General features: G+C 47.3%; 1 protein-coding gene across 1 annotated transcript in view; it reads left to right on the top strand.

Annotated features, from left to right (window-relative positions):
- The first annotated feature begins 7,811 nt into the window (after window positions 1–7,811).
- Window positions 7,812–13,310, top strand: part of MAPK8IP3 (mitogen-activated protein kinase 8 interacting protein 3) — a 58,668-nt gene continuing 53,169 nt past the window's right edge. Inside the window, exon 1 of the mRNA XM_035339825.1 lies at window positions 7,812–8,249. Coding sequence (XP_035195716.1) covers window positions 7,932–8,249 — 318 coding nt within the window. The 5' untranslated portion in view covers window positions 7,812–7,931. The remainder of the gene's footprint in view (window positions 8,250–13,310) is intronic.

The following is a 13,310-nucleotide window of genomic DNA, read 5'->3' as shown; positions in this document are numbered from 1 at the left end:
CGCTGCCCGCTCCCCGCTGCCCGCTCCCCGCTGCCCGCTCCCCGCTGGCTTCCCCTGGGCATGGCCTTCAGCCTCAGCGGCTGGCAGGCAATGAGCGCCTCTGCCGGCCGGCAGAATTATTCTAAACTGAAAGGAGAATATACGGTAAACCCAGTTAAAACTCATACCCGTAAATGGAAGAACTCCAATGCATAAATACATAAGATACAAAACCCTGGGAGTTTTCGTTGATAGTCTGCTGAATATGAGCCAGCAGTGTGCTCAGGTGGCCAAGAAGGCCAGCAGCATCCTGGCTTGCATAAGAAACAGTGTGACCAGCAGGTCCAGGGAAGTGATTGTCCCCCTGTACTTGGCTCTGGTGAGGCCGCACCTCGAGTACTGCGTTCAGTTTTGGGCCCCTCGCTACAGGAAGGATATCGAGGTGCTTGAGCGAGTCCAGAGAAGGGCAACGAAGCTGGTGAGGGGTCTGGAGAACAAGTCTTAGGAGGAGCGGCTGAGGGAGCTGGGACTGTTTAGCCTCTCATGTAAGAACTTGAGAAAGATCAGTTACTTAAGCCAATAGACAGTACTGCACAAGAGCAGATAGAAAGAAATCAGACACAAATAAGTTAGAGTTTCATAGTTATTGGAAAAGCAGTAATGAAAAGACATAGGGGAAAAAAAAAGAAAGAAAAAAAAAGTATATTTGTCTTTCTTACCCAGTTGTCTGAAGAATATTTTATGCCCAAACGATGCATGAAGAGGAATTGAATAAGGCAAGCCTTTCAAGACAACAGTGAGGGCCAGTGAGTTTCTTGATTTTAAAATACAGCTTGATGAAGAAACAAGGAGGGTTATGTGGCTTGCTTCTCCTTCAGGCATCAGGATCTCGTAATCCAAAATTTTCTTCCTACTCCTGTGTCACTGGCTTAACCATGAACCATACACAGCATAAGAAAGGAGCAGCCCTAAAATAATAATAATAATAAGTTGTGCAATTGCATACACGTAGCAAAATGTTCTTTATGCTTTTGTATTTATGTATTCAAAGAGACAAAGTTTTTTTCAGGTAGAAAATGCAACATCAAAGAATAGCTTTTCAACAGCAGTGTGTACTGACAACAGTTCAATAACTTTAAGAGCATATGACTTGTGATGGGAGTCGGATTGCAGCATATACTCCATTTTAAATGCTGTCATTTTAGACATCACTTATGCTGCCACGTAGAAATTTTTGATTTTATCCTAAACTATAGTTTCTCCTTGGCCTGCAGGAAAATGTTGAAGCAGCAATTTCTTCTCAGAAAGAGCAGTCAGGCATTGGAAAAGGTTGCCCAGGGAGGTGGTGGTATCACCGTCCCTGGGGGTGTTCAAGGAAAGGTTGGACGTGGTGCTTAGGGACATGGTTTAGTGGGTGACATTGGTAGTAGGGGGATGATTGGACCAGATGATCTTGGAGGTCCTTTCTCTTAATAATTCTGTGATTCTATGATTATTTTACTTGCACAGAATGCATCCTATCCTGTTACCTGCCTGTGGTGTGCTGGCCCTGGCTGACAGGTAAGCTCCCAGCCCACTGCTGCCTCCCGGTGGGATGAGAGAGAACCAGAGTGGCAGAAGAAAGGGGAAAAAACCCTCACGGGTTCAGATGCAGACAGTTTAATAAATCAAGGGGGGATGGGGGGAGAACATGACAAGTGATGCAAAAGCAGTCTCTCAGCATCAACAGAGCAATGCCCATCCAGCCCCTGAGAAATGGATACCTTCAGAAAAACTCCCCTCCAGCTCTATGACACTATATGATGTGGAAAATCCCCCTGGTCAGTTTGGGTCAGCAGCCCCACCTGTGTTGCTTCTCTATGTGCAAAAGAAACAGAGAAGGCCATGGTGTTATGCAAGCACTGCTCAGCATCAGTTAAAAAACTAGTGAGCTAATGCTGTTTCCATCACCAGTTTAAAATACTGCACCATATGGGCTGAGAAAAAAATTAAATCCATCCCAGCCAAAGTGACTACACTAAGAACTAGCTTGTGATTGAAACTTTTGGCCAATTAAAAAAGTTTGTATAGAAGCACTTAGTGAAAATAACAGTGTCCAGATAACAATAACACACATGCATGTATGTGTGTGTGAATATATATGTATATACATATATAAAATAAACAATCATGTGTGTGATTGGTTTGAAAACTAGACTTTCCTAATGACTTGCAGGTTTTCAGGAAACTAACTGGGTTTTGATTCCAGTTGCTTCCTTACAAAAGCAATGAAATGCTCTTGAGTACACTTTTTTCTAATAATGCTGCCCCTCATTTTGCTTCTGTTTTATATTTCCATGAAGAACACTTGCTGGGAAGTATCATTATAAATGGCATATGAAAGAGCTTTTCAGCTGTCAATATGTTGCTACAGATCTACATTTTAAATTCAAAGAATGGATCAAAGGTTCCAGACTTGCAAATAATATGTATGTGTAGTATACTATAGCCCACAGATTCTCAGATTTCTCATTGGGCTGTGAACATTACTAACAGCAGTAGGGGTGTACTAATATTGACAGGAGCAGCATCAGTTTCCTGTCCTGTACCAGACTTTGTATTGTTTCTTATGCCACTAGAGTATCAGTTCAGGAACCTGTGTTGCAACCATATAGCTTGTGAAAATCAATAATATGATGGAACAAAATTTGATTTTGCTTGTGGGTTGTTCGTTTTCCATATACATATATATATATATATATATACAGATATATATTTCCCCCCTTCCAGTCAAACTTTACCTAACAGACTATGTGAATTGGATGTGTTACAATTAATTCACCTTTTGAATTTTACACCACCATCCCCAACCCTTTCAGCACCAGCTTATGAATGATCTGGAGCAAAGACTGGAAGTGTGCTTAATTCATGAGACCTGAGGAAGAATTAGTGTATAGGACTAGTAACGTTGAGGTCAAATACTTGTGAGAGGTTTGCAATAGAGGCATGAGTTTGTCTCAGCTTATATCATTTCTAGAAGGCTCTGTGGTATATACAGTGTCAAAAATTGTACTTAGCTGATCTGCTCAAGATAAGTGGCTTTATCAACCTGGTTAGTATAGAAAGTGGCAAAACTGTTGCTGTGCAAAGAAATTGGAAACGTGGTTGGTATACTTCACCAACTGAGAAATTACTCAGATTCAAGGTGGTTTCCCAAGAGCTAATAAGAAACATTATGTTGCAAGATGTTTGTCTTTGGGAGGAAAGGGACAGGCACAAACATACTTCAAGTGTCTTGTCAGTTAAAGATAACTTTCTGAGTATGACCTAGTGAAATACTTTCCTGCTGAATCCGTAAGTAAGGATCTAGACATGGATGATTAGAAATCTATGATTCAGAAATCATTTGGGAATGTTGAACCTGAAATCTATGGTTATTTCTTCTAACCAGTAACTATCTACCCCTTCTGTAATTCCTTTTACTTTTTTTTTTTTTTTTGGTAACTATTGTCTGGTTCCTACAACTGTACATCTGTAAAGGTATGATCATAATATTTTGCCTTCACTGTAAATTTATTCCAAAACTGCACAGCTTTTGTTATTTCCTGAAGCTCTCAGAAGTCCTGGTTACAGAACTGCCATAAAAACCTACATAGATAATTCTAAATTAGTTTTACAAAAAGCTTGTCAAAAGTAGTATCAAGTCCTTCCCATGCCCTTGAAGTCCTTGTGCCACTTTTCCTGATTTTATAGCTTCAGTTTTATTTCTTAAAACAGGCATGTATATCTTCATACATATAAAATCCAGGTAAACAAAGGAAATGATATATTACCAAGGCCTCAGTCTCAAGGACCCTTTAAGTCTTGTGGACAGTCCTTTAAGTTTAATGCATAACTCATTAAAGGATGTGTCAATATTTGCATTTTATTTCCAACTGTCTGATTTATGTGAGAGAAAACACTGAAACTGGCTTTGTGACATATTTTGTTGCATCTTTTTGTAAAGAAAAGATCCTCTATTTTTGTTTGCTTGTTTGTTATATCTTCAGCCATAAATAGTTGGGTAAAAGTATAACTATACTAAGTGCAACATTTTTAGGCTAAGTGATTTTGCTTTAACAATCTCAGTGTAGTATGTGTTATAATTAATTATGTAATGGATTGCATATTTTTTCTGGAGACAGGAAATTGGAGCATTGATATTTAATCATTTAACATATTTTGCTATAACCTTATAATGACTTCACATTTTTCTTACTGACCAGCAAATGTCTTCTCTCAGGCACTCTGGGTCCCCAGTGTGGTTGTTCGGCTGCTGAGCTCTGAAATGCCTTTCCGATGCTGCTGGAGGCTCCGTCATCAGCTGTTCACCTCAGAGCCTGAAATGGCTGCAAGAGAGGAAAATCCTCAGTGCACACATTAAGCAGGTGGAGGAGGAGGCACCTCCACAGTGGCAGGAAAACCCATACTTCTATATATTTGCTTACTCTCAAGTTGCTCCATGTTTCTCTGTCTCTAACTAGCATGGAAGGGTATCAGGTCCAGAAGGGCTACAATAGAACATTAAACAGCAGTGTTTCTGAAAACATCAAGAGCTTCTGTGCATTTTATTACACTTCTGCTCTTCTAGGTGTTGTGCTTTAACACAGCATGCAGCTAAGTATCCCATGGCCATTCACTTGCTCCCCCCCTGAAGTGGGTCAGTGGGATGAGGGAGAGAACTGGGGGGAAATAAAGTAAAACTCATGGGTTGAGATAAAGATAGTTGAATAGAACAGAAAAGGAAGGGAAAATAATAGTAAAAGAATATACAAAACAAGCAACACACAACACAATCACTCACCACCAGACAACAAATACTCAGCCAGACCGCAAGTAGCAGTAGCTCACACAAGCCAACTCCCCCCAGGTTTTAGTGTCAAGCATAACACCAGCTGGTACGGAATACCCCTTTGGTGAATTGGGGTCAGCTGTCCTGGGTCTGTTCCCTCCCAGCTCCTTGTGTACTCCCAGCCTCCTCGCTGGCAGGGCAGTGTGAGAAACTGTGAAGTCCTTGCCTCTGTGCAAGCACTGCTCTGCAACAGCTAAAACACTGGTGTGTTATCAGCATTCTTCTCATCCTAAATACAAAACAGAGCACCATACCAGCTACGAGGAGGAAAAATATCTCGGCTGAAACCAGGACACTATGTGACATGTCTTAATTTACCATGAGATATCCTTTCTTGCATTTGGCTTTTGTATGGAGGGGTAAAATAGTAAGTGTCCAAAAGAACACTGTACAGCTACACTTCCCCAATTTTTCCTTTAATGTAGCTTCCTTGTTTTTTTGTGTGTGTGTGTTTTGTTGTTGTTGTTGTTGTTTGTTTGTTTCTGCTCTATACTTCATAGTCCAGGGAACAAAGAGACCAAAGTTAATTTTTAGAATGAGATGAACAGGCCAGAACATCTTGGCCTCATTCAGGAAATCTTTTTTTTTTTTTTTTTTTTTTTTGCCTTCTGTTCAAGGTCTGCTCATCAATTTAACATGCAAGAAAAAGAAATTGGTCAAGGGAAGTGATTGTCCCACTCTGATCTGCACTGGTGCAGCCTCACCTCAAGCACTGTGTGCAGCCTTGAGCACCACAGTGTAAGAAGGACATAAAACTGTTAGAGAATGTCCAAAGGAGCATAACAAATGTGGTGAAGGGTCTAGAGGGCAAGGTATATGAGGAGAGGCTGAGGTCTCTTGGTTTGTTTGGCCCAGAGCAGAGCAGGCCAAGGGGAGGCCTCATGGCAGCCTGCAACGAGGGGAGCAGAGGGGCAGGCGCTGAGCTCTGCTCTCTGGGGACAGCGACAGGACCTGAGGGAACGGCATGGAGCTGGGACAGTTGAGGGTCAGGCTGGGGGTTAGGGAAAGGTTCTTTACCTGAGAGGGTGGTCGAGTACTGCCACAGGCTCCTCAGGGCAGTGGTCACAGCACCAAGCCTGCTGGAGTCCAAGAAGCGTTTGGACAGCACTCTCAAATACAGTTTGATTTTTGGGTGGTCCTGTGTGGAGCCAGGATGATGATCACTCATTGATCCTTGTGGGTCCCCTCCAACTCAGTATATTCTGTGATTCTATTATTCTAATTAATAAATTCCACATGCTAATTGGTCAAAATTAGCACTTACGTCTTTGCATGTATTTTTGGTGTTAATATCTACCATGAATGTAATTGTCCTGGAAAATCTCGCTAGGACATCAATAAAGAAACAATGAAACAATAAAATACAGAGAAAAGGATGGAATTCTGATCCTATAAATTGTTAAAGTAGATCTAGAAAACTAGTTTTAGGTGGTAAACTACAAAGCAAGTGTTATGAGGAGCAACCAAGGGAACCGGGGCTGTTTAGTACGAAGAAGAGCCAGAGGGGAGATGCGATCACACTCTACTGATACCTGAAAGGAGGCTGCAGCGAAAAGGGTGTCTAACTCTTCTGTTAGGTGACAGCTGACAGGATGCAAGGAAATGGCCTGAACTTACACGAGGAGAAGTTTAGTTTGGACATATAATATTGGAAGTGTGCTACAGGCCACATGATTAAGATCAAGTGAATGCAAACCTATACAGACAGATAGAAGCAGCCTCACACTCACAAGCCCTGGTCCTTCACGGGGGACTTCAGCCACACAGGTATCTGTTGGAGGGACAGCATGGCAGGGCATAAGCAATCCAGGAGAAGCAGACTCCACAACCTCTCCAGGCAACCTATTCCAGTGCTCTGTCACCCTCACAGAAAAGTGCCCTCTCATATTCAAATGGAACCTCCTTTGCTTCAGTTTGTGCCCATTGCCTCTCATTCTGTCACTGAGGACAACTGAAAAAAGCCTTGTTTCAAAGTCTTGACACCCTCCCGTCAGATACTTATATACACTGATGAGGTCTCCCCTCACTTCTCTTTTCCAGGCTAAAAAGGCCTAGTTCTCTCAGCCTGTCATACAACAGGTGCTCCAGCCCCCTAATCACCTTTGTAGCCCTAATTTGTAAATTGCCTGTAGGAAGTTTCTTCTGTTGGTTGGAAGTAATTTGAGACCCTCGAATGGGCAGCAAGCCCCCCAGGGACATGAGAGCACAATCTCTGGTGGTGCCACCAGACAGTATTCCTGTCTGAATAGGTCCTTGTCTCCTTTCGCTGTAGAAGCTAGAGCTACCTCACCTGGGGAAGTGTAACTGAGTACCTAAACTGAAACTAACATGTACGGAGGTAAAGGAGTGCCCTGATTTTCATAGACACAAGGAAGAAACTTGCGTTTGGAAGTTTTGCATTAATAATTGGGTTGCACAATTAGATTCTAACACTCTTCAGTCTGGAAGATGCCCCCTTTTTCTCCAGGATTCCTCCTTAACCAGACCTCACACTGAACAGATCAGGTAACATAGCTTACAACTGTGCTAGATGATGGAGAACCTAAAGTGTAAATCGGGAAGAATCAAGTGGTTTGTGGCCTCCAAAGCATTTATTTAGAAGCCTTTCCAGTCTTTGGCTTGTTACTGTGTCCAGGCCTAGGACAACTGTTCGCCCTGAAATCGCTCAGCCCTGGGGCCCAGAGCAGAAGAAGCAGACGTAGTTTGGGTGCCAGCGAAGGAAAACCGACGGGACCAGGACAGGGCTCAGTGCACGGCCCGGGGCTGACCCCGCAGCACACTCGAAATCGCTGCGTTTCGCCCAAGGCCGTGGCGGCCCGCACAGCCCACGCCGGGCGCCTCAGGAAGCGCCGGGCGGGGGTCGCCTCGCTCGGGGCACCCCCCACGCGCCCTCTCCCGCCCCGCGGCTGCGCCGTGCCGCGCGGTGTCGGGCGGCTTCCGCGCCCCATGACGCGGCGGGGAGGGGCCTCGCGCCCATTGGCGGCCGGCGGCGGCGGAGGAGCGGAGCCCGGCGGCGGCCTCGGCAGCAGCGGAGCGGAGCGGGACAGGGCAGGGCGCGGCGCGGCGCTCGCAGGCCGGCAGGATGCTGGAGATCCAGCTGGACGATGGCGGCGTGGGGGGGTACCCGGGTGACGACTACTGCTCGGGCTCGGTGATGTCGGAGCGGGTCTCAGGCCTGGCCAACAGCATCTACCGCGAGTTCGAGCGGCTCATCCACTGCTACGACGAGGAGGTGGTGAAGGAGCTGATGCCGCTGGTGGTGACGGTGCTGGAGAACCTGGACTCGGTGCTGACCGACAACCAGGAGCACGAGGTGGAGCTGGAGTTGCTGCGGGAGGACAACGAGCAGCTCCTCACGCAGTACGAGCGGGAGAAGGCGCTGCGCAAGCAGGCCGAGGAGGTGAGCGCGGCCCCACCGAGTCCCCCCCCGCCGCCGGGCTCGGCCTAACGGGCCCGGCCCGGCCCCGCCCCGCGCCGCCGCCTCGGCCCCCCCCAGCCCCGCTCGGCCCCGCCGCCGAGCATCCAGCGCCCATCTGGGGCCTTCGCCGCGGGGGGCGGCGCTCGAGGGGACGAGCCCATCAGGGCCGGCGGGCCCAGGGGCCCCGGCGGGCCTCCGGGGAGGCGGCGGCCGGCGGGGGAGCGCCGCTCGAGCCGGGCGGGGCCGCGCATCCACGGAGGGTGGAGGCCGGGGCCGTGAGGGGGAGCGGAGCGGAGCGGAGCGGTCTGCGGTGCCTTCTAGAAGGGCCGGCGGGGGCCGGCCTGGGCAAACGCGGCCCGCCGCGCCCCGATGGTGCCGGGCAGCTCCGCCAGCCCGCCCGTGGGGTGCCCCCTTGCCTCGCTCGGGGAGTGCCGGCGAGAAAATGGCCATGGCTCTGCCGCCGGGCTGCCGTCGTCTGCGCGCACAGCCGGGCTCTTTTCCTCCTGCATCACCGTGCGCCTGGAGCCAAGGAGGCAGGGACTGGTGCTGCCGAGCCGCCCGCTCGGAAGGGGGAAGGAAAACGAATCAAAAATAGCTGCAGTTCCGTGAATTTGAAGAATTTGCTCTAGAGTACCAAGAGCAAATAGGTGACTTGAAATTTCATGGTAGTTCGTGGTTTTAAAAAAATTATTGTTAGTTTCTTGACCCGTGGTTAAGCTGATGTGAAAATGGTGGCCTGTCTAGTGCAGACAAACATCCCTTTCAGTGCCTGCCGTAAGCAATTTGGAGCAAAAATTATATTGAAAGATCAGATTTTTGAAACTTTTAAAATTATTTTTTACCAAAACCATACCTTGGTTTTCCAAGTTAGAGTCTGCAGTTCCCTGCAGCACAGGTTTACCTTCTGTGGGCACTGTGCTCAGCGGGGCGAGGGGATTGCAAGTGGATGGTGGGGAGAACGACCCCCTCTGATGGAAGGCAACAAATCATTGGTCTGCAGAGACTCAGGCGTAGACAAAAGAGAGGGGAGATGACTCGCACTGTCTTCCTTCGCTACACGTGTGCCTGTCTCTGCTGAAATCAAGAGCATCTTGTTGGCAATAAATGAGGTCTGCCAATCCTAGGTGTGCTGTTTAGCCTGCTGAAGTAATCGTAATGATCTGTGAGATGGGTTAAAGCACTGGTGGTAGAGAAAGTCCATCACCTGCCGTATCGTTTATGCTTCTCTAAAAAGCTAGTTACGAAGTCATCTTTTGCCATCTTTTAAACTACGAGCAAAAGATTTAAGCTCCAGTAGTCATCACAATGAATCATATTCTGATTTGCTGAGAGGTAATTAATGAAATAGCTTTTGAACTCGGAAACTGTGTAAAATACCACAGAAGTGTTGTTGTTGCTTAATAATGACTTGCAAGAATCTTGCTAACATAAAGATGAGGGGGACTCATGGTCCATTACTAATGCCAAAAGCTAGAACCAGGCAAGTAAAGTTTTACTCCTAAATTTAATTATGTATTAAATGGCTGATATTTTAATTAATAAAATCAATAAACAATCTTTAAAGTTCTTATGAAAGCATGTAAGGATTTAAGTGACTGAGTACTTAGAACTCGACTTATTAAATATTTTGCAGCCTCTGAGAAACAAAAATAGAAAGCGCAATATTTATTGGGAGGGGGAATGGGACTTCAGATGGGGAATGGAACAGCCTGTCTGGGATGATCTTGCATCTTTGGACTTGGGTAGATTTCTGCTTTCAACTTAATGGATACGGGATGCGTTTTCTTCATGTGTACCAAGTCCCTGGAAGAAAATGTAGTGACAACAGTTACAGTCCCTGCAAAGATGCTCAGGAACCAGAGCAGAATACCATTTGCTGAGATTGAAAAAGTATTCGGTCATCCTAATGCACAGTTGAACTGAAGTGGGCAAAAAAGTGTCTGCAAAGAGACTTTTTACCAAAAAAAACAAAACCCAAACAACGAATAGATAAAGTACTTCTTATGAGAACAAGTGAGTGTTCTCCTACATTATCCCTGCACATTCCAGTGCCTAAAGGGGGCTACTTGAAAGCTGTGGAGGGACTCTGTCAGGGACCGTAGCAATAGGACAAGGGATATTGGCTTTAAACTAAAAGAGGGCAGGTTTAGATTAGATATGAGGAAGTGATTCTGCACTCCGAGGGTGGAGAGGCACTGGGACAGGTTGCCCAGAGAAGTTGTGGTTGCCCCATCCATGGCATTGTTCTTGGACGGGTTGGATGGGGCTTTGGAACCTGGTCTGGTGGGAGGTGCTCCTGCCCATGGCAGGGGGTCGGAGCTGGGTGATCATTAAGGTTCCTTCCAACCCAAACCATTTTGTAAGTCTGTGATTTATTTATTTTGCATTGAAGTTTATGTGAGTGGTATTAGGCAGTTACCCCGATAACTCAGGAAGGCGCTAACCACTTTCAGCAATGCTTGGGGAGAACAAAAAGGCTCGGGATCTTTTTCTTGTGAAACTCACTTGGCCTTTCTCCAAAAGGCCTTTGAAGGCCCCACCTGCAGAAGAGGCTGGCAGAGCTGGGCTGCCGCTAAGCCACACAGAGCATTTAGCATGTGGGACTGGGCACACACAGGTTTGGCTCCTCTCCACCCTTACAGGGCTCCCATCCAGTCTGGGCAAATGTTGTCTCTTGCCTGGTGTCTGCTCAGGAGGGGGCTGAGTTCCAAGAGGGACGAGGAAGGGTCTAGGGGACACCAGCAAAAAAAAACACAAGGAAAACAAGTTTTAATGATTCCATCATTAATGAGACATTCTGTTTTATGTAAACCTCTGTTCTGTGTGCCCGAAGTATGGGCTTCTGCAGAGATCATCAGTCATGTGCGGAGTGTAACTCTTAGATGACTGGGCAAGTGTTAATGCCTGTAAAAGCTTTCACAGCCTGTAAGAGGTGCAGTGCAGGATTGGTCGTTGTACGTTAGCTTTGCTTCCTGGAGTGCAGAAGAGTGGTGAGGATTCTGTCAGCTGTGGCACTGGTCTGCAGATATCTCATTGCATGAAAACTGCTTCCAGTGGTATTTTACATACTGCAGGGGAAAGGTAGTGGCTGCCCAGGTGAACAAGAAGTGAGTTAGTAGCAAAGCCAATTGACGATTTGCAGCATGAGTTAATCCTCGTTAGAATTTTTTTAAATGAATGTTCATTTGCCATCATGTTCATTTGCCAAAATGTTCATTTTACATCACGTATGCGTGATGTAAAAGGAAGTCCCTGGTGCTGCTTAGTAGGTCTGACCCCCTAATAAACGGCTTTTGTAGTTAGTGCCCTGCACAGGGGCACTCTGGTGCCTGGGAGCATTCTTATGACATTTATTAATATTCATAAATAGCAGCCTGTTACTAAAATTACTTTTCAAGTAAAATTATTCTGAGCAAGCAATGGGAGCTGTTACTTCTTCTAAAGATCAGTTTGAGGGCTTTAAACCAGGGTTGCTGGGGGAGGGGAACCCCAATGCATCCCGCTCCTCCCGGTTTGATGCTGGTGTCAGTGATAGATGCCCAAAGCCTGGAAAAGGCTCACGGGTCAGCGGGAGAGCACCTGAAGAGCAGGACAAAGGAATTTCAGCCACTCCAGGTAGTATGTCAGCTTCATAGTAAGTTTGCAGACAGCACCAAGTTGGTGGGAAGTGTCAATCTGCCAGAGGGTAGGAAGGCCCTGCAGAGGGACCTGGACAGGATGGATCGATGGGCAGAGGCCAACGGGATGAGGTTCAACAAGGCCAAGTGCCAGGTCCTGCACTTGGGCCACAACAACCCCATGCAGTGCTGCAGGCCTGGGGGAGAGTGGCTGGAAAGCTGTGCAGAGGAAAAGGATCTGGGGGTGCTGATTGATGCTTGCCTGAACATGAGCCAGCAGTGTGCCCAGGTGGGCAAGAAGGCCAACAGCATCCTGGCTTGTATCAGGCATAGTGTAGGCAGCAGGAGCAGGGAGGTGATCGTTCCCCTTGTACTTTGCTCTGGTGAGGCCGCACCTCGAGTGCTGCATTCAGTTTTGGGCCCCTCACTACAAGAAGGACATGGAGGCCCTGGAGCGTGTCCAGAGAAGGGCTACAAAGCTGGTGAAGGGCCTGGAACACAAGTCCTGTGAGGAGCAGCTGAGGGAGCTGGGGGTGTTTGGTCTGGAGGAGGTTCAGGGGAGACCTCATTGCTCTTCCTGAAAGGGAGGCGTGGGGAACTAGGGGTCAGACTCTTCTCGCAGGACAGGACCAGTGACAGGACTAGAGGGAATGGCCTCAAGTTGTGCCAGGGGAGGTTCAGGTTGGAAATGAGGAGACATTTCTTCTCGGAAAGAGCAGTCAGGCGTTGGAACGGGTTGTCCAGGGAGGTGGTGGAGTCACTGTCCCTGGGGGTGTTCAAGGAAAGGTTGGACATGGTGGGTTGGACATGGTGCTTAGCGACATGGTTTAGTGGGTGGCATTTTTAGTAGGGTGATGGTTGGACCAAATCTAAGACCATCTAAGGAACCTGGAACTGCACACGTCCATGGGACCTCATGAGATGCATCCAAGGGTTCTGAGGGTCCTGAAGGAACAGGCAGATGAAGTTGCTAAGCCATTATCAATCATGTTTGAGAAGCTGTGTCAGTCTGGTGAAGTTCCCGCTGACTGGAAGAGGGGAAGCCTAACCCCCCTATTTAAAAGGGGAGAGAAGAAGAGCTGGGGAACTACAGGACAGTCAGTGTCACCTGTGTGCCTGGCAAGGTCATGGAACAGATTGTCCTGGAAACTGTGTGGAGGCCCATGGCAAATAAGGAGGTGATTGGTGGCGGTCAGCGTGGCTTCACTGAGGGCAAACAGTGCCTTGGCAGATGTGGTAGCCTACTGCAATGGGATTAGAGCGTTGTTGGCTAGGGGAAGAGCAGCTGGCGTCATCTACCTGGACTTGTGCAGAGCACTTGACACCATCCTGCATGCTATTCTTGTCTGAGAATTGGAGAGAGATGGATGTGACGGACGGACCGCTGGGTGGTCGCACTCGGAGAGTTGCGGTCAAGGGCTTCAAT

The sequence above is a fragment of the Oxyura jamaicensis genome, chromosome 14 (genome assembly GCF_011077185.1).
Source record: "Oxyura jamaicensis isolate SHBP4307 breed ruddy duck chromosome 14, BPBGC_Ojam_1.0, whole genome shotgun sequence".
In the NCBI taxonomy this organism is placed as follows: Eukaryota; Metazoa; Chordata; class Aves; order Anseriformes; family Anatidae; genus Oxyura; species Oxyura jamaicensis.
The sequence above is the reverse complement of the archived record's forward strand: the minus strand, read 5'-3'. Positions and strand labels throughout refer to the sequence as shown.